This window comes from Typopeltis vanoorti, chromosome 26 (genome assembly GCF_054136105.1).
Source record: "Typopeltis vanoorti isolate ZY-2024b chromosome 26, IOZ_Tvanoo_1.0, whole genome shotgun sequence".
In the NCBI taxonomy this organism is placed as follows: Eukaryota; Metazoa; Arthropoda; class Arachnida; order Uropygi; family Thelyphonidae; genus Typopeltis; species Typopeltis vanoorti.
This window is the reverse complement of record NC_143574.1, coordinates 18,348,717-18,371,238: the sequence shown is the minus strand read 5'-3', so window position 1 is coordinate 18,371,238 and position 22,522 is coordinate 18,348,717. Positions and strand designations below refer to the sequence as shown.

The following is a 22,522-nucleotide window of genomic DNA, read 5'->3' as shown; positions in this document are numbered from 1 at the left end:
GATATCCAATGTCATATTATATTGGTGGAATAAGGCTAGAAGAAACTGATGAGGCTAGGGATATTGGAGTGTTAATAGATAGGAAGTTGAAGTTTAGGGGCCATGTGGCAAAGATTCCAAATACAACTCAAAAGATAATTGCAAGCTGAAACGAACGTTAACATGTAAAGATAAGGATGCTATTTTGCCCTTTTTACAAGGACTTGATAAGACCTCACCTGGACTATTGTGTGCAGGTCTAGTCTCCTGGTTTTCGTTGTGATTCTGATATATATATTGGAGAGAGTATAAAGGATTGTGTTAAAAATGATATCAGGATTGTGGAATACTAATTATGAAGACAGATTGAGAATTTGTAGACTGCAGACACTAGCAAACAGGAGAAAGAGGGGTGATATGATTGAGACTTACAAACTTCTGAAAGGGTCATACAGGATTTCAATTGATGGAATTTTTCAATTTATGGAGGGTGGGGAAAGGACGAGAGCATCCATGGAAGCTGAGAATAAAGGCCGCCAAGAAGGGTGTGAGGGCTATATTTTTCTCTCAGAGGGTGGTGCATGATTGGAATGGATTGCCATTGGACGTTGTGAGTGCAAGCAGTGTGTGAATGAATTCAAGAATAAGCATGATAGCTGGTGTGTGTAGTATATGGCCACCCTCAATGAGTCTTCTCTGACTCCCTGGAGGTCTCTCTTAATAATAATAATACCAGCGAAATATCAGCTAAAAAGTTAATAAATATTATTATGTTTATGGCTATATAGCCTACTTTCATTTAGAAGTGTCCCTTTTTTAATGTCATTGTAAAAAAAAAAAAAGTTCCCAACTCCCCCCTTTAACAGCAGATGTATGCATATCGCCGGGATAAGGAGACAGCCAACAACATCCAAAAAAAGGTATGTCCGATTTTTCCTCCTACATTATTCTTCATATATTAGTTTTATAACACATCAGTAATACCCTAAGATTTGAGTAAAGAGCCAATGAAACTGTAAAAAAAAGGGACACTCCTAAACGAAAGTAGGTTCTAAGCCATAAAAATAATAGTTTTATCTTTTAGGAGGAGCAACATGGGAATCTTCCCAGAAATAATACCTATAATAAATATTATTTTCTTATCATTCTGTGTCTGAATTAATACTGTTAAATAAACTAACATGTATTATCAACATATAAGCCTTTCTACTCATTATCCTGAAGTTTGGATTTTTCTATCCTTGCTGACAATTTAATTCCATGCCTCCCTGGCTGAAATTATTAATGTTTTTCTTCAGTCTGCAAACAAATATCCAAGGATTGTTCTTGTTTTCAAACTCATTCATTTTTTCAATTATCATTAATCATTCATCATTATAAATTAATAAACACAAATTTCATTTGTGTTTATTAATTTAGATATATTTGTGTTTAAAGTTCACTTCTGAACTAGTGAGCATTGATTCTTTTTAAAAATTACATATTTTTCTTTTCAATATGATATTTATTTTTATCCTACTCAAAACCATATGATCACTTCCTATTTCCAATCCCCAGCATACTCTTGCATCCTGAACCAGTGTAAAGATACCAGTCAACAATAACATAGTTAACAAGACTTTTCTTATTTCTTACATTTTCTCTCCCTGTGAATCTATGTGCATCTATGTTGCAACATATTGGTAATGATTAGTCCATTTATAACATTCCAACAGGTTGTTACCATTATTATTAGAGATTCTCTCCTAGTTTTCCCCAAACACTTCTATATGTCTGCTGTTCATTTCCAAAGTCCAGCTTTTCTTTATGTCAACTGCTTTCTCTAACGACTTGAAACATTCCTCCACTTGCTTCTTAGTATAACTTGCTTTGGAACCATAGATACAAATACTTCCTATAGAAGTTTCTACAAAAGAAGAAGTGAAGAAACTTTTGTGATTTTAATAAAACATTAATAATGAACATTTGTTCATAAATATCTAGTTCTGCAGATGTTGCCAGAGGCATGATGATCACAACTCTTTTTTTTTTTTTTTTTCATATGAAAATTCACTCTTTCTCTTCACTTTCTGGCATGACTTATTTTACACACACACGTGCATTTATTAGTTTGAAAAAGACTGCCCTTGAATTCAGAATATAAAAATTAAAGTTTCAGTTAAACCATATAATTGCTGTTAAAATGTATAAAATATTTGTTGTTGAGGCTTTTAATACTGAATATCATAATATTCTACTATTTTCATTTGTGTTTATTTATATATTTCATTTATTTTCATATTATTAAAGAATAAAGGCTCTAATTTTTCACAGAGTGATACATGTTCAGAGGAGTAGCCAGCCAGGATCACCTCTCTCCCATTGACCATAAACTGCAACAAGCAATCCTTTTTACAATGAATAGTTTCAATTGGTTGGGAACTTAGCGAGAACTTCCGTAGCTCAGTCAATATTGACCAAGTCCTTTGGTCAGAAAGACCTGGGTTCGATTCCCATCAGTGACGTGAGGAACCTTTATCTGGTCTCTTTTGACTAAAGGTGAATTTTTCACAGAGTGATACATGTTCAGAGGAGTAGCCAGCCAGGATCACCTCTCTCCCATTGACCATAAACTGCAACAAGCAATCCTTTTTACAATGAATAGTTTCAATTGGTTGGGAACTTAGCGAGAACTTCCGTAGCTCAGTCAATATTGACCAAGTCCTTTGGTCAGAAAGACCTGGGTTCGATTCCCATCAGTGACGTGAGGAACCTTTATCTGGTCTCTTTTGACTAAAGGTGAATTAGCCGGTCCAGGTGAAAAAAATCCCCTACCTCCATATGGGAGGTAGGGAATTTTTTCACCTGGAAACTAGGGTTTTTCCTCCCCAATAACAGGAAAACTGGCTCCATGAACACACATGGAACAGTCATGAATACATTCTAGCCATATGCTGGTCCTGAGCCCGGATAAAATTGGGGAGGGTTGAGGAAAGCAATGGTGAACTACCCTGCAAAAATCTCACCAGCAATACTTTGTGGGCAATGCCTGCAAAATTGCCTATGGTCAGAAATGACTGAAAGGGAAAAACCAGGAATTTAGTAACAGTACTTGCAATTTATTATGAATTACCTGCCTGAAATTTCTAACAGTCAATATAAATATTCCAAGAGTAGAAATCCAAAGGCATATTCTACAACTCAAACTAATGCAAAGTTTCAAGAAACATGGATCAAGAAACCTCACATATCCAAGATATAGCCCTATGTAGCTACAACATGCAAAGTAGATAGACACAACTCAATGAATTAAATAATTATGAACAACTAGAATCACATGTAAGTCATGGCTGAAGTTACATTCCCATCTAATATATTCAATTCTGAGCAAATAGCATTTGCTAATTCTTTGTGTTTCTTTTTTTTAATGGTGAGTGCACATTTACTGAACTGGTTGATATGCACTTTTATTTTGGTGTCAATGAAAATGCACATGATGCATGTTGGCTTTATCAAGAAACGTTCCCTGATCAAATTCAATGCTTTTGAACATCCACTTATCTTCATCACTGCCTTTGTGAGCATGGCACAGTTTCTGCATTATGAAATGGAGGAAGAAATAAAGAAATGTGTCCAGTGACATAGTAATTCACACACTAGACCATGTAGAATTGCAGTGAAGAGGTGATCCCAAACAGTTGTATGGAGGGTCCAGCAGGTTAATGCAGATGAGGTGATGTTCACTTGAGATGGTATTTTTAATTATCACAACAGTCACGTGTGAGCCAATCAACATCCACATGCAGTTATTAAGTCAAGAAATCAGAAGAAATTCTTCAACAAAGTATGGATAGGTATCTTTGAAGACAGATTAATAGGGATGGGTATGTTTTACCAAACAGGATTAAAGGATCCTAGTATGATGACTTCTTTCAAAACTTGGTAGAAGACATTTTCTATGATATATCCTATGATGTTCCCTTGGTGTTGTGGAGAAATGCATGGTTCATGCATTATAGAACTCCACTACACATGACACCTGAGGATATCTTGATGCAAGGTTTCCTGAAAGAAAAAAACAGGTTGGTGCAGGTAGGCAAATTACATCTTCTTCTCACTCACCAGACCTAAATGTAGTGGATTTTTTTTTATTTGTGGAGCCATTTAAAATCACTGGTATACTTTACCCCATTGGGGAATGTCGATGAATTGTAGAAATGCAATGAACATACATGCACTGCCTTCAGACCAGTAGGAACTATCCAACATACGAGGTTAACAATGGTGAGACATCTCAACAGTTGCACAGTTGGCAGCAGTCATTCTGAACACCTGTAAGGTATGTTTATTTTACAGCATTTATTTTGCCAGTTACCAATGAATTTATGCTTATGTTTTGCCGTTTTGCCTTTTTATTTGCGTTGCAATTTGTTGGCATTTGTGTCAGAAATGCATGAATACAAATATCCTAAAAATGTGAGGTTTCCAGACTTGCTTATTGGAACGTTTTCTAGTTTTGAGGTGTAGAATAAGTTTATAACAGGAGTGTGGAATCATCCTGTATAGTACACGTAACATAAAATATTAAGGAATACAAAAATTTCTGCTAAACTGAACAAGTGGCTAATATATTTTTGCATTCTTAAGCTGAAATTTTAATTAAGGTACACTGCTTTGTTATATGCAATTTTAAACTGTCATGCATACTAAGAGTCAACTCCAAAGTTTATAACATTTAAACTAAGTTCTAAACTTTTTAGTTTAAAACATTTTCATATAATTTACAATCACCTGTTAATTTTCCTGCATCATCTGGATGTTCTTCAAATAAAATGTCATAGAGTTTTTCAGCTATAGATTCCTTCTCTTCAGAATAAGAGAAGGCTGAGGATTCATGGACTTGTTTGGGCCTAGAAAGAAAGGCATCTTTTCTTGAAGTAAATTGAATATATTCATTTCTAGCCTTAATAACTGCTGCTTTGAGTTCTCTGGGACTGTTCAGAAGATACCGAAGAGTTTGTGGTTCCAGTTCTAGTAGCATTCCTACATTCATTAAAAAAAAATAATAATAATAATAATGTGTGTTCTTAAAATTAATATTAAAATAAAGTTATTCTGATTTTTTAAATAATGAATGTACCTCAGGTCTCTTTTTATGCGGATTTGAAGTTATGCAGTGCACGACCACAGATATGAGACCTTTCGACACTTCTGCGCATGTCAACAGAAGGAGAATCCATTCCGATAATAGGGTAATCCAGCGTTTTCCAAACTTTTCCTACAACGGAAACACTTCACAAATCCTGAAATTTTCATGGAACACCTTGGTTATTTTGTAATGTATTCATTAATAATTAATTGTTAATTTAGCTGATTTTTATTATTAATTAATAATTTATCATTAATTATCAATTAATAATTTATCATTAATTATCAATTAATAATTTATCATTAATTATCAATTAATAATTTATCATTAATTATCAATTAATAATTAATTAAATTTGGCCCAATGGAGAAAAAAAGCACTAAAAAAGGGAATTTCTTTGGAAATGAAAATTGCAATTTTAGATCGCTTAGCAAAAGTAGAGGGATCTACGGTGATTGGTAAACATTTTAATTTAGACGAATCTACTATAACAGCAATTAAAAAGAATGAAGTCGCAATAAGAAAATCTGTCATTTCTGGCACAAAACTAAGTGTCAAATTATCATCGTACTCAAGAGATGCTTTATTAGAAAACACGGAACGAGTGCTCGTAATTTGGATTGAAGAATTAACTCAAAGAAGAATTCCTATAAGTGGTTATTTAATTAAACAAAAAAGCTCTTCGGTTTTTATGACAAATGAAGCAATTGGAGCTGTCTACTTCCGTTTCCCAGGCTGATAAAGAATTTTCGGCTAGCAAAGGATGGTAAACCGGGTTTTTAAAAAGGAATGCACTTCATAACATGAAGATTACAGGCAAGGTTGCAGCAGCAGCAGATGAAGAAGCAGCCAAAAATTTTCAAGAGAAGTTAGCCAAAATTATTGAAGATGGTGGATAATGTCCTGATCAAGTGTTTAACGTTGACGAAACAGGACTGTTTGGGAAGAAAATGCCTAGTTGAACTTACATCGCAAAGTCTGAGGAAAAAAGCAAGTGGGTTTAAACAAGCAAAGATTGAGTAACGTTGTTACTTTGTAGCAATGCATCAGGAGATCGAATGTTGAAACCCCTCCTAGTAAATCAATTTCTAAGACCACGTGCTCTAAAAGGCAAAGATCTAAAACAGCTGCCTGTACATTGGATGGCTAATACAAAAGGCCTGGGTAACAACTGCTGTATTTACCGGATGGTTCAATAATTGCTTTGTACCAGAAGTACAAACATACATGAAGCAAAAAGCTCTCGATTTTAAAGTTTTTTTAATTGTTAACAGTACACCAAGTCATCCGCATTTAGAACATCCAAATGTGCAGGTAGTGTTTTTTCCGCCCAATACAACAAGCATTATTCAGCCATTAGATCAAGGCATAATTGCTACTTTTAAAAAATATTACGTTAAGCACATCTGATATTGTAGATGTTTGCATGGTTGCACTGTTTGCAATACATCCAGGCCAAGTTGCTTTCCAGCAAGCATTTATATTGGATAAACTAGAAAATGAATCATTAACAGTAACTGACGTTTGGAAAAAATTTTCTATTTTGGACTGCTTAAATCATGTTGCATCTGCTATTGCTGAAATAAGATCACAAATTTAAATGCTTGCTGGAAAGCAGCTTGGCCTGGATGTATTGCAAACAGTGCAACCATGCTACATTATCAGATGAAATCATTACATTGGCACATGAAATTGGTGGAGAAGGTTTTGATACATTTAGCCAGATGAAATCATTACATTGGCACATGAAATTGGTGGAGAAGGTTTTGATACATTTAGCCAGAAGGATGTAGATGAATTGCTTGTGGATAATGCCTTAAGTGACGATGATATTATTGGATATCGATTAACTTTAGATATTGTTGAAGATCCAGAAAATGATAGTGAAGAAAAAGAAAAACCTGTCCCCCTCACTGCAAATATAATTCGAGAAGGTCTTGAACTGTGCAATAAATTGGAAAATCATTTTCTTGTTAATGACACAAATTCTGAATGAGCCTTTAAATTCTAATGTTTGCTGAAGAACTGTATGTCTGGATATCGCGAGCTGTATAAAAAATTAGTGAAATCATCATTGCAAAGTTTAATCACTGATTACATTGTCAGAAGAATAAAAATCAGCACAGAACGAGGGTGAAGCTAATTCTGTTTGTGAAGAACCACTGCCTTTACCATACAGATCTGATGCACTGACTATCTCTTCTGGTGTTGAAAGTGATTTTGCACCAGTTCGCAAATGTTGCCGAATATGGTCTAATAGCGATAATAATTCTGATGAAAAAAAAAAAAAAAACATGTTACTTTTCAATAAAATTAAATGAATAAAGCTTTAAAACAAGCTTAGGCATTCTTATTTTCCTGAATTTTCATAAACCTTTTTTATGCGATTTTAGGTTTATTTTAATTCATTGCTTCGGTTTTATACGGTTTTAGAAAATTATGGAACATATCCCTGATTTTTCAACGTAAGTTTAGGCCTTTTTTTGTGTGATTTTTTATATGCGGTTTTCTGTGGAACATATCTACTGCAGAAAAAGAAACCCCACTGTACTTTGCAAATTTTATGTCATCTCAAAATGTTGATCCTTTTATAAACATTCAGAGATACTAGTAATGACTTTAACAATAAAAAACTTACATGTCATAAAACATCTGTATAAATTACTTTAACAAACTCAGAATTCAGCCTCTTGTCAAAAATGAATGCCTCTATGACCTATCATGACTAACTTGCTGACTTATAAATCTTGCATGTGCACTGATAAGGCAGTTAATTCTATCTACACTGCTATACCACGTGTTCTCTGGTCGCTATTAGTTAATGCACGTGTTCTCTGGTCAGTTTGCCTATTTTGTAGAATGAAAAACTGTGTCACAATATGAGACCAGCTGATGCACTTTCAGTTAAGAAGTCCTTGTCCCCTTATGTACCGGGATTCTCAATTCAATATGGTCCCATGTTTATAAACATTGGAGAAAAGTGAACAGTAAAATGAATACTTTTATTCTCTATTTTATTATTATTATTTATTATTATTTTTTTTTCAAAACATGATATCACACTGATTTGAATGTCTCTAGTGAGCATTTATGAGAAGATGGACAATGTTCCTAATTAAGTGATACTGCAAAAGTGCCTGATTATTGAATTTATTCAAATTAACTTTTTACAGGAAAAAACTTATCATAAGTAAACTGTTACTTAGTGTTAAAAATACTGGTATTAGCATTAATATGCATCAGTTATACAAGGGAATTTTTTCCTTTGAAATATTCAAAATATACTATAAAATCACCACAATTATTTTTTTCTGAAGATAATTTTACAAAACAGAAAATGAAAATTATAACTGCTGGCCTGGTTGGCCAAGCGGCTATCATATCTGCTCTCCAGCCAAAAGGCTGTGGGTTCGAATCCCACTGTGGGCATGGATGTTTGTGATTGTCTGTAGAAATACTAGTGGTGGTGGTAGATGGCACTGATGTAGTTGTGGTTAGTTGTAGTTGGTGGTTTGCGAATGGTGGAAACAGAGAGATGTAGAGTAGGTGTCCTCCCTTGATGAGTCTTTGGACTCCCTGGAGGTGCCATGTAATAATAATAATAATGTTATTTTTCCTGTGCTTGTGAAAACTTATTTTAGAGTTGTTAAAAGAATAAGGGCTGTATTCTCTAATTTTGTGCATAATCAACAAACTGTATCAATTCATGTTGAGAACTTGGATTTTTGTTCAGCTTCCAGACTGTCCTACAGTAGAAGCCGATTCAAAATTTTAGTACGAGGGTGATCTGAAAAGTTCTCAGCCTAACAATGAAAAAACGAATTTATAATTTCAAAATTATTTTTATTTTTTAACATAATCTCCCTTAAGACTAATACATTTATTCCAGTGATGCTCTAGCGCCATTATCCCATCCCTGTAGTGGTTCTCAGTAAGATCTGCAAACTACCGCCCTACAGCTGCAATCACCTCTTGATTCAAAGAAAAATGCTGACCAGTGAGGAAGAGTTTTAGTTTTGGGAAGAGACAGAAGTCAGAGGGAGCCAAATCTGGGGGAATAGGGTGGCTGTTCCAACAATTCATAGTGCAGATCCATTAATTTTCCCATTGCCAAAACACCTTTGTGAGCAGGTGCATTGTCCTGATGAAAGATTACTTTTTTTCTTCTGCAAACCAGGTCTTTTCTCACGAATTTTTTCATCTAGTCTGGCTTTACCCTTTTCAAGATAATTAATAAACAAAATGCCTTTAGTATCCCAAAACACTGATGCCATGACCTTTCCTGCTGCTGGAACCGACTTTGTCTTCTTTGGTGCTGAACAACTGGCTTCTGTCCACTGTTTGGACTGCTGTTTGAATTCTGGTGTGTAATGGTGAATCCAAGTCTCTCCATAGTAATAAATCGATGCACAAAATCAGTTTTATTCTTGTTAAAATGCTCCAAGCACTGTTCAGAGATTTTCATGCGAGTACATTTTTGATCTGCTGTGAGCAAGCGTGGCATCCATCTTGTGCAAAGCTTTTTCATTTGCAATTCTTCATGCAAAATATATCCTACATGTTCTTTTGAAATGCCTATAGTCTCAGAAATTTCACACACTTTGACTCGCCAGTCATCCAATACCATATTGTGCATGCACTTTATCAATGATTTCTGGTTTACACTTTTTGAATGTCCTTCACATGGATCATCTTCAAGGCTGGTACAGCCATGTTTAAACTCGGCAGCCCATTTCTTAATTGTTGAAACGAAGGAGAAGAGTGCCCATAAACTTTTATGAACTTCGAATGAATTTCTTTTGCCGTTAAACCTTCTTTTACAAAGAATTTTATAACTGCACGATACTCAATTTTATTCATTTCAAGGGTTACAAACAACACTTTTGCTTCAGATAGTTTTATAAAACAAACTACTTGATAGAATGACTTGCAATTTCACATGGATGCTCATGACAGATGTACCAACTTAGGAAAAAAAAAAATCTTGCCAATAGTGTTGCCATCTATGGTCGAGGCTGATAATTTTTCAGACCACCCTCGTATGATTAACAGGAAATCTTGCCAAGTACAATACAATTTTATACTTGACATTAACGTCTACTACTGAAAACCAGATTACAATCTGCTATTATCCTTGATGCTTAATTTAGAATTCTTTAGTCTCTTAACTAAACACATAATCGAAGAGGGAAGAGACTAAGGAATTCTGAAATGAAATATCAATGATGATGATACTAAAACAACTAAATTTATGCAGATTGTGAAATTAATTATGCATAGATATTAACCTAGAGTTCTAGATTTAAATCTAAAAAAAAATTGATTGACATATCAATTTTTTTCAAGAATTGCTAAGCCACTGCATGTATTTTTAATTCTATAATTGTTAAGTGTATAATTCTGGTGAGGAACTTAACTATAGCAATTGAGATTTAGAATGGGCATCTTTGTACGGGATTTAGTATACTTTTTCAGTACTGTCATGTTTAATACTTGGATACCAAGTGTCAGGTTGTTAGTATGTATAATTCCTTCAAAATATTTTAATATGTTACCTATTCTTGTTATGTGTTAGCCTATATGTGCTTTCCTTCACCAATGTACAATGGATGATTAAGATACAGTGGTTGCAATTTTGAGCTATAATTTTCTAAGTTTTAAAAGTTAAATCAGGAAAATCTAGTTAATGTAATTGTTCTAAAATATGGTAACTCTGTGTTATCCAAAGCTCAATTAACTGAGTACCTCATACAACTGAATTATAAATTTCAGAGCTGCCTAGTTCCAGAGAAGTGACGTCCTTGATATCATTTGCCATTCATTTGTTGTGTGTGTGTGAATTGAAACGCTATTTTTTTTTTTAACTTCCATCTCTATAACAGAATTGTTCCAATTAAACTATATTGAAATAAGTTCAAAGGCACAAAGACTAAGACTGATGCAAAAATTTTTTTTTATTTCATAAAAAAGCTTTTAATGTTAAATGTAATACTATTCTGATTTTAGTATGGTAAAGTTTTGATTTCAAAATAAAACTGGCCACTGTTCTATTTTCAAAGATGCTACTTTCTGTAATCATGCTATCCTAAAAATGCCTTTGAAAAACAACCAGTGATGCGACAGACTTATTTACATCTGCTGGAAATGTGCATTAATTTATGCCTGTTATTATACCAACTGTAGAAAACAAAAAAAAAAAAAAAAAAATTAAAGTACCCCAATTCAGAGCAATCGAGAGAGAGAGAAGGATGAAATACCCAACTTGGTGGGTACCATAACCAGATCATGGGGAAGAGAATTAACTAAAAAAAAATTACTTCAAAAATGACCAATAGGAAATATGGGAAATATGACACTGTGAGCAGGAGCAAATGACTGTGAAATGATTCAGTCAATGACAAATAAAATCATTCAATGATGTTTATTTCATAAAATAATGTGTTCATATTTATGAATTTAGGGACACAAAACATGTGTCAAAATGATTATTTTACTTATTATTAATAAAATAACAATTGACGTTTCGACCCCTGTATTGAGAGCATCATCATCAGAAAAATACATGTGTATATGAAAACAAGCTACATGCTCTTGCACTCTACAAAGGTAAATTGAATCTATGCTGTTAACTGAGCTTTTACTTAGCCTGACCTCTAGTGGTAAAAAAAAAAAAAACACTACACTAAATTCTGCTACAGGTCCTCCTGTACTACGATTTTCTTCTGGACTTGTACAGTTCAGGTTGCTATACTAAGATTTTCTTTTGGACTTGTACTGTTCAGGTTGCTATTGAATGTTTTAAAAAACACTTCACCAGGTCTTCTTGTATTGAGATTTTTCTTTGGCTTGTTCTGGTTGCTATAATGGTTGCAAATGGGTCCTCCACATTCTTGGAATGGTTAGACCATCATTTTTCTATAGGTTAGGATTGTGTTTGAGTATTTAGGATGCTTCTTTAAATTTCCTCTCAAACCAGGTTTTGGTGCGGTGTAGGGACTTGTTACCTTCCCAATCAATTCTGTGGTATGTCTGGAGTGTGTGATCTGAAAGGCCGGTTTTTCCAAAATGGAGGTATTTAATGTGTCGTTTGTGTTCGTTCTTCCTAATTGGGATGGTTCACCCTGTTTCTCCCTATGTATGGTAGGGAAAACAGGACGAATACAATACAATGCACACGTAACCATACAATGCACATATATGGTTACATGTGCATTGTATTTTGTAAACCCCTGAGTGGACTAGGTGTGGAAGAGGATCTTTGGAAAAACTGAGTAGGTGTCTTAATTTTGCCTGGGGTTTGAAGGTGGTTTTGATGTTGTATTTGTGTAGTTTTCTGTCTATTTTTTCTGAAATGCCTCTAACATAAGGTATGGTAATGGCATTCTTATAATCTTTTTTGTTTTTAGTGGTGTCTTTGTGGAAGATCGTGTGAATAGTTTTTTTACAAATGTATGGTTGATGATCTCGTGTTCCTGGTTTAGAGCTTGCTCATTTGAACAAACAGTTTGAGCTCTGTGTTCAAGGGTGCTTATGACACCTAGTTTTTGTGTTGGGTGGTGGTAAGAATTTTTGTGTATGCACTGGCCTGTGTGTGTAGGTTTGCAGTAGACTGAGAAGGAGAGACAGCCTGAGGGAAGACGTGTGATGAGTGTGTGTCTAGGAAAGGAAGAGTTGTTTTTTTCCCATTTCAATGGTGAATTGGATACGTTTGTGTTGTTTGTTCAGGTGGCTAAGGAACGTATTTAGTGCTTTGCGGCCGTGGGGCCAAATGGCGAAAATATCATCGACATATCTGAGCCAAATTTTGGGCCTTAGGCATGCTGACTCTAGAGCTCGTTGCTCAAAGTCTTCCATATAAAAGTTAGCTATTGGGGGGGGGGGGCGAGTGGTGAGCCCATGGCTGTAACTTCTTTTTGAAGGTGAAAATTGTTTTGCCACATGAAATATCCAGAATAGAGTACATGAGCAAAGAGGACCGTGATGTCATGCAGAAATATGTTCTGCAGGAGCATAATAGTATCATTGATCAGGACATTGGTGAAAAGGGCAGTTATGTCAAAGCTGACTAATAAATCTTGGTCATTGAATCTAATGTTTTTAATTTTGTTTATGAAACCTTAGCCATCCCAATTAGGGAGGATGAACACAAATGACACATTAAATACCTCCATTTTGAAAAAACCGGCCTTTCAGACCACGCACTCCAGACATACCACAGAATTCATTGGAAAGCTACCAAGTCCCTACACCGCACCAAAACCTGGTTCGAGAGGAAATTTAAAGAAGCATGTGAAATACCTAACACAATCCTAACCTGAACAAAAATGACGGTCTAACCATTCCAAGAATGTGGAGGACCCATTTGCAACCAGAACAAGCCAAAGAAAAATCTCAATACAAGAAGATCTGATGAAGTGTTTTTTAAAACATTCAATAGCAACCTGAGCTGTACAAGTCCAGAAGAAAATCTTAGTACAGGAGGACTTTAGAGAGGTTTAGTGTAGTGTTTTCTTTTCTTTCTTTTTTTGTTTTTTTACCACTATAGGTCGGGCTAAGTAAAAGATCAGTTAACAGCGTAGATTCAATTTATCTTTGTAGAGTGCAAGAGCATGTAGTGTGTTTTCATATGCACATGTATTTTTCTGATGATGACGACCTCAATACAGGAATCAAAACGTCAATTGTTATTTTATTAATAATAAGTAAAATAATAATTTCAGCATGTTTTTTTTGTGTCCCTAAATTTGTAAATATGAATGCTGATCACCGTGTAACCTTAAAAGAAAGAGATAAAATAATGTGATATAAAAATCATATCAAATAGAGCTGATATGCTGCAAAGAGTTATCAAGGAGATCCAGATAATCAACAGAGGTGGCATTCTGTGTGTTGGCCTTTTATACAGGATCAATAGCTGATACTGCCATACAGCACTGTTGACAGCATAATGCAACTGACCTGTCAATTTTGTGCAATTTTGTCTTTCAAATCTGCCAGGTGAAGAACTCTGCTCTGATACACCATGCTTTTGAGGTAACCCATAAGCCAAAAGTCACAGGGATTAAGGTCAGGTGAATGAAGTAGCCATTTCATAGAAAATGAGTAACTAATTCTCTATCTTCTGTGAAATGTTGCTGCAATGATTGAATTTCACATCCTATATGAGAATGTGCTCCATCTTGCATCAACACTGCTGCATTCAGGTATCTCCTCTTTATTGCAGTTGTGGGATGACAAAACTGCTCAACATGTCCTGATAACATGCAGCCATGGCGACGCAGGTCACAGGTCCAGTTTCGATGGGTTTCTTCAAAGAAAAATGGCACCCAATAATGAACCTGCCTATTAATATTATTCATACTGTGACCTTTGTGAATGTAAGGGAACTTCTATCTGAACTGATATCATTTTTGTTATCTGTACCTGTGCCCTCTCCAAGATTACTTCAGATTCCAGTGAACAAATCTAAGCACAGAAAGTGAGATCACCACTCTTTTATCTCTCATGGTCAATGTCCTCCTTAATATTGCAGCAGTTCTCTGAGATGCCTTCGCAACCACATCTTTATATGTCCCCTGAACCCCAAATCTCTATCCACAATCATCCCAAAATTCATTGGTTCCTCCACTTCTTCCTGCATAACTTCACCAAGTGAGTATGAAGCATTCCATCTCCAGATCCCAAATTAAAACCTCACGTTTAGTTGGATCAAACATCCCCATTCATTTGTCAACCCTTCCAGCCTATCCAAATCCCCCTGAAGAGCCAAAACAATAGCACTATTACTAATAACTATCCAAAGCTTCATATCGTCTGGAATCAACTGAATATCTCCTTATAACTCTGACAATATCACTGACCATAAAGATTGAATAGTAATGGCATCAGTACTGAACTCTGTGAAACTCCACTTGTAACCTTCCTGCTCCTTGACACTAACTCCCTATGCACAACTCTCTGATATTCATCAGAAAGCCAGTCACCAATCCAATCTAATCCACCAATCTGATATCCAATCCCATCTGCTGCAACCCAAAAACCAACTTCTCATGCAGCAGTCTGTCAAATGCCTTTGCAAAATCCAAAAAAATGACAGTGTATGTCATACCCTCATCTACTGCTCCTGTCACTCCATGGCAAAAAGTAACCAGATCACTATTAAAACAAGAGTTCCTCATAATAAGTCCATGCTAGCCTGCATAAATAATATTGCTCTCACTGCCCAGGAACTTGTTCCAATGCTCTTGCAATGGCACAGATTCCCGGAGAGTGCCATTTTATGATACTTCTGCTCTACCACTATCACCATAAAATGGTACTCCCACCCCCATCACTCTCCAGGAACTTGTTCTATTGCAACACTTTCCTTAAACAACCAAGTTATGACATGGTCATTTCCACAGGACATTCCATTCATCCCCCCACCCACCCACACACACACTACCTTACTGACATTTAGTGTACTCAGTATTCAACATACATCCTCTTCATTCATTTCTAACACTTCACCACTCTTTATCCCTCCAGGAATAAAGCCTGCTGTACCAAGGATGGAATACTCATAAAGTGATCATTAACTAGCTCAACTATGTTATCTACATTGGTCACCTGAATCCTATCTTCATCCAGTAAAGTAATCTGTTCTCAACCATTCTTCCTCCTATCTTTTCATCCTGAAATTCTAACCATCCTTTGTTCATACAGTAGTTCCCCTCCCCTTATCTGCAGGGGATATGTTCCAAGACTCCCTGCAGATAGTACTGAACCCTATATATAAACTAGGTTTTTACCTATACATACATTTACATTCATTCCTAAACATACCAATGATAAAGTTTAATTTATAAATTAGGCACAGTAATAGATTAACAATAACTAATAATAAAATAGAACAATTATAACAACATACTGTAATAAAAGTTATCTGAATGTGAATGGAATCTTAGCAACCTCGGCATACGTTTATTATTATTTATGAAGTCAAGAACTTTCACTTTTTTTACTTAAAAGGAAGCACTTCACGGCTTCTCTTTGGCATATTTGAATCACTTTTCACATTTGAATCACTACTCTTGCATTTTGGGGCCATTATTAAGTAAAATAAGGATTATTTGAACACAAGTAACCCTTATTATTCAACATACCACGACAGTCGATCTGATAACTGAAGACTACTCAGAACGGCGTGCAATTTAAAACTTATGAATTATCTATTACTAAAAAAAAAAAGAGCCATACAGCTTCATTTCGGCTATGTAAAATTATATAGGCAAAGTGGATATTATATCCAACATTATTTCAAAGCCGAATCTTTGAGGAAACTATGGAAGTTTCGTAAGTTAGCCTGAGAGCTTACGAGAATACAATCTTCGACATCCCCAAGTTGCCTTAGCTTGCATTACTTGAGTTAAGTAGCTAAGTTATTTATAATTCAAAGAATACATAATAGATACCAGGAGTTCTCTACATTTGGCTGAACCAGAATCTACTATAGAGGACATAATAAAAAGAGACAATGAAGAAGAGAGTAAGAACAATAATATACAAAGTTCATTTTTTACTATATTTGCAGAGAACAGCCTTGACAATGGGTTATGGAAATGGTAAATCACATTAGATCTATGCTATTTGCATTTGAGCTTAAATAAAACTTTACTCCTATGTGATTTAATTTGTATTATCTAAAGTAAGGTATTTTGAAGGAGGGTCAATATTTCTGTTAAGAGATTCTCAAAAAAAAAAAAGGAAATAAATAAAATAATAAAAATAATAATAATAATAATACAGGCAGTCCCCAGGTAACGGATGAGATATGTTCCTGAGAACGTCTTTAGGTAGAATTTGTATGTAACTTAGATCCCTGATCAACAGAGCATATATGGTAATAATAATAATAATACTATAATGGCTCATATGTGGCAATAGTAATACAGTGTAATACTGTAATAATAATACCCCTGTACTGTAATAATAAGCTACAGAAACTATTATGATCTTTCTTTTAATTCAACCAAACAGAACATAAACAAAAGGTAGGCTAACATCGATCAGAAGATGATGATGATGATGGGGTGGGTGCTGGAGAATCAGAATCAGATTATCAGCACCATCAGGTCCATCTCTAGAGAGGATGGACCTGGTGCTGAAGAATCAGGATTTGATTCTGTTGCTGGAGGAGGGAAGCTTACCACTGAAGTCGGTTCTTGAAAAAGGTATCTAGGGTTGTTTGCACAGCCTTTTCCTTTTTTTTTCTCCCATCATAAATGGCCTCGTAACAGCTCAATGTCAGGATCTTGCTCCTCTAGCTTAGCAAATCCTGCTTCAATGAGACGAAAGGCTTCAGCTAATTATTTTGTCGCAAACTTTCTTGGCTCTGGATCTTCTGATTCTTTGTGTTCTTGTGTTTCTATCAGTTGTTTCTCTAACTCCATAAGGTCTTCATTGGTTACTTCTTGTGAATGGGACTCTAGTATGTCAATAACCATCATATTCATTGATGTCCAATTGCAGTGCATTGCCACTATCCACCACAGCTTTTCTGGCTTTGGCAATTTCTTCTTCTGTGAAGCCACAAAAATCATCATAAAATTGAGGGCATAGTTCCCTAGGAAACTAGTTCCAAATTATTAATTATCCTTATGGGGAGCCTTGGAAGCTTGTTGATAAGTAAGGAACAATGTAAGTCAGGTCGTCTGTAACCTGGGGACCACCTGTAATAATAGTAAATATACAATATCTAGAAATTCAAAGTGAAAAAATATATTAAGTTTGCAAGAACTTTTTTTTTCAAGTTTCTATATTCTTTAAGAAAAGTATTTATAACAATTTTTGAATCATACTTAAGCTATTAGTATGTTTATTGGATTATTTCCAGATTTCTTAAAGATCATTAACTGAGAAATACTGTTATTACTTGTATATTTATTGTAAATGTTGACTAATTCATAATAAACTGTTAAGAGTTTATTTTATTTTAAATTACATTTTGTTCACTCTTTATTAACACTCCTAGATGAAACAGATGTTTTCAAGAAAGTTTACAGCTTTTGCATTCTAGACCTATGTTAAATATATGGAAATGCAATGTCATAGAACAAGGAACAACTTGCTGTATTCACTGAACTTCATATACACCACACGAACAGCTAATATTTTAAATCAGTTGCTGAAAATTTCCCACCCATACGCTTCCTAAATCAGTTGCCGAATGTTTCCCATCCATACGCTTCCTCCTACAGAGTCCTTTCATCATTAATGCAACTGACTGGAAAATAAGTTGTTAAGTTCCTTAAGGTAATGCAGTCCTGAGCATATTGAGAAGTCCTTCATTTGGCAAGACTAGGATTTCAAATCCCATCTAGGATATGATGAAACCTTTAATAGGACTTTTCCTAGTTGGAAATTCCACCCAACCAACCATAAATGCTAAACTAATATAATATGAGCATGACTAATTTTCTTGAAAGATATAGCACTATTTTCTTCCAGATAACTGTTTCAGATAACCATAAGGTTATCTGAAATTTTTCAATAATGATAATATCATTGTGTGTGTCTACACACACACACACACACACACACACACATATATACAGGGTGTTCGGGATAAATTTGACATATTTATAATTAATTATATTTTTCCGTAAGTTACATGTATTAACACACACTTCTCTTCATTTAAAAGTTTGGACCCTTCTTCATTCATATACAAGATGTCAGAAAGGATGGATAGCTGGAACCCACCTGAATCATGGAAGAGAATAACTTGTATCATGATGATTCGTGCCCGCCATCAAAATAAGGATATTACGACTGCTGCCCAATGCTCCCTGAATACAGTAAAAACAATCAGGCATGAACTAGAGACTTGCAATGGTGACTACGAGGATGTAGCAAGAAGAAAGATCCCTAGCAGACGATCTGATTGCGTTCGTACAGCAGAATTCCTCGCAAATCTGCAGGAACAGGTGTTGAAGAACCCTGGCATTGGAATTCGGGCTTTGTTCGTGGAGTTGCTAACTGTAGTCAAGCCCTGGATAACAAGGGTAGCCAATGGTAGGCCGTATGTATGGCAGCAGGATTCGGCCCCTTGCCACACCTCTGGGAAAAGTCAAAAATGGTTGTCTGAAAATTTCTACGACTTCACCAGTCCAAATGTTTGGCCTCCAAACTCCCCAGACCTTAACCCCATGGATTATTTTGTATGGGGCGCAGTTGAAAAAGACACCAATCACACTTCCAGTAATACAAAAGCCCAGTTAATGGATAAAATTAAAACAGTTTTTGCGGCCCTTCCCAGGGAGACTGTAGCATCAGCTTGTTCGAGGTTCCGAAGCAGAATTGAAGCTGTGATCGATGCTAATGGTGGTTATTTTGAGTAAATCTTGTTGATAGTATTGTAATTAACTCTGCCTGTAATGTTTTTTTGTCAATTCATTAAATTTAATAGATACAAAGAAGATTTTCTTTTTCCTTACGAAACTGTCAAATTTATCCCGAACACCCTGTATATTCTTCTTTTATGTGGTAGCTAGAGAAATATAAAGGCAAATGTATTTTCATTCCCCTTACCTTGGTTAAGGGAAGGGGAATGAACGAATCTGCAAGGAGAATATGCAATAGTGCATATTTTGTTCTAAATAAACATTGCTCAAGAAGATGGCTTTCATAAAGGAAAAAAAAATAACACACATCGATTGCATATTTATGTAAATCTTGACAAAAATACTGAGATAAAGAGCCAATTGAATCCAACATTATTTCTTAGCCGAATAAAGGAAAATATAAAAGTTCGGCGAGTCCAAGCATAAGCCAACAGGTGGTACATGCTGGGTCAACTCGTAGTAAAGGTGGAGTAAACTCCGATCACTGTCCTTAGTATTTTCTCATAACGTAAAAATAGGCTTCACTTCACCGAAGTGAAGCCTATTGGCTCTTTATCCCAGTAATTTATTAGAGCACCTTTTGGTGACTCGTACAGTAAAGAAATAAAGCTTTGTGTTACTGAAACCTCAGTATTTACATCTAGGTCTACCTACTCACTGACGAAATCTCAAAAAAGGTCGAAACCGGTCTGGGTAGTGACCTTTTCCCATAATGTATAACAGCATACATCTCCTAGGAGTTGTGTTTTATGGGGAAATACTAAGGGCAGTGATCGGATCTTACTCCACCTTTACTACGAGTTGCCCCAGCATGTACCACCTGTTGGCTTGCGCTTGGACTCACTGAACTTTTATAGTTTTCTATATTCGGCATGAAACTCTTAGATAGATTTTCTATCTTTGAGTTTGTTATTCAGCTAAGAAATAATGTTGTATTCAATATCCACTTAATTTGACAAAAAAATTTTAGCAAACAAATACTAAATTTCATATACAGTAATGCCACAAGATATCAACCCTTAAACAGGTAGTATCATATTTATTGGTAACAGAAGAATCATCAAGTTTAAAAGCAAATGTTAGTAAATTGCTACAAAATGTTATGGTTATATCAAAATTATTATGGTATATCAAAAAATAACTAGAAGGAAACATTTCTTTTAAAAAAAAACCTACCTGTTACTTGAGCACAAAGCTGAGAATCTAGCAAAGCCACTTTCAAGAAAAGTTGTTCACCAAGTTCTTCTTTTTCTTTGCAGATATTTTCAATTTCACCCTCTCTAATAAGAAAAAATTTAGGTATACATATCAGTGGCGGCCGGTAAAAATTTTAAGTGGGAGTGCTGCATATACAAAAAACTTTTTTTTCCTAATCAGTAACGAATTTATTAATAAATAAATTTACATATTAAAAATTGCTTTATTAAAAATATTTCATCCTCACCACAAACTAACACCAATAATAAAAGTTTCATATCAATAGCAATGATAAGCGCAAACGAATATCGGCGTTAGATCGCAGTGTATTTGTTTCGTGTAATGATAACTGAAAAAATACAATTCTTTTCATATTTTCAACAGTGACACTCATCATAATTCAGCCTTGTATCTATAATAAATAAATAATTATATGTTATTTTAACAAAATAAAATAAGATTGACAAAAAATAGTTCACCATGCGCACACACACACACACACACCAATAATAAACGTTTCATATCTCACAGAAATAATGTGCGTAAGCATACTAAAGATACACTGCCGTTTGGGCAGTGTCTGAATGACGTAACGTGCAATGACAAGCGCAAACGAATATCGGCGTTAGATCACAGTGCATTTGTTTCGTAATCTAAAGCATTCATGGAACAATTCCAATTATTAACTATTCAATCAATGTCAAAACATAAGCTGTAACCTTTAACATGTTGTATTGCATTTATATAATGCTGTAAGCATTGTTATTATTTATAAACACAACCAAAATTTAAATTTTTCATTTTTTCCTTGGGGGTGCTGCAGTGTCACAGTGCTTATGTACGGGCTGCCACTGATACATATATATCTAATTAGAAATGGCCTATTCATATCCCGTGAGTATGGAATGATTGTTGACTTAGAAATGTAATAATCTTCACTTGATTAAATGTCCAAAAGAAAATCCAGATAAAACTAGAAAAATGTTTACATTTACATTTTTGTTGGTAAGACAGACAAAACTTTATTATTAATCAGGTACAGTGAGTATGAAAATGACAGCCATTTTCATATTGGTAAATTCAAAACTTATTTAACACTTATGTAATTTGAAAGATGGATGCTATTTAAACAAAATAGAATATCACTAATAAAACATCACAGGTTCCTATCATAATTTCAATTCTGGTAGAAAGGCTTATTATATTAGCTATTCATAACTATTATTTTTCAGAAAATTACAATGTATGCTCAGTATTTATTAATTATAATAACTTGAATTAATACTTCCTATATTTCACAACGTTACATCGCCATCATCAGGGATCACAGAACAATGATATGTGCATACAGGCACTAAGGATTATATATAAATAACAGGGCAAAATGAATCAGTTCTGATAGCAGTGTCCTAATTACTGAACTTGAGAATATTCTCAACACTTTCTTAGCCAATGCTACAACCCACAAAATATTAAAACCTTGTAATTGCAACCCCCCCACTTCCAGGACAGAGATTACACAAAGTCTATCACTATTCGATATGTGTGAAACACGTCCAAAAAATTAACAAAAATTCTAAAGAAATACAACCTTAAAACCACTTACAGACCACATATGGGAAAAAAAAAAAAAAAACTGGCATCCCTTACCTGCTCTATCAAGGACCAGTCACATTACCTAAACATACTAGGTGTCTACCAGGCCTCTTGCAGTTGTAAACTGTCCTTCTATGGCCAAAAAGGCAGGATAGCCAATATCGGAATTTCTGAATGACTCTGCAAGGAGAATATGCAATAGTGCATATTTTGCTCTAAAATGTTTTTTAAAACTTTA

At 34.8% G+C, this 22,522-nt stretch overlaps 1 protein-coding gene across 5 annotated transcripts in view; it reads right to left on the bottom strand.

Annotated features, from left to right (window-relative positions):
• LOC150092376 (uncharacterized) overlaps window positions 1-22,522 on the bottom strand; it is a 60,651-nt gene that overhangs the window by 5,789 nt on the left and 32,340 nt on the right. For all 5 annotated transcript variants that reach the window (XM_090415079.1, XM_090415081.1, XM_090415083.1 and 2 more), the window contains exons 3-4: window positions 20,668-20,771; window positions 4,750-5,001 (exon numbers count right to left, since the gene is read on the bottom strand). In XM_090415079.1, the coding sequence (XP_090271205.1) occupies window positions 4,750-5,001; window positions 20,668-20,771 (356 nt within the window). The remainder of the gene's footprint in view (window positions 1-4,749; window positions 5,002-20,667; window positions 20,772-22,522) is intronic.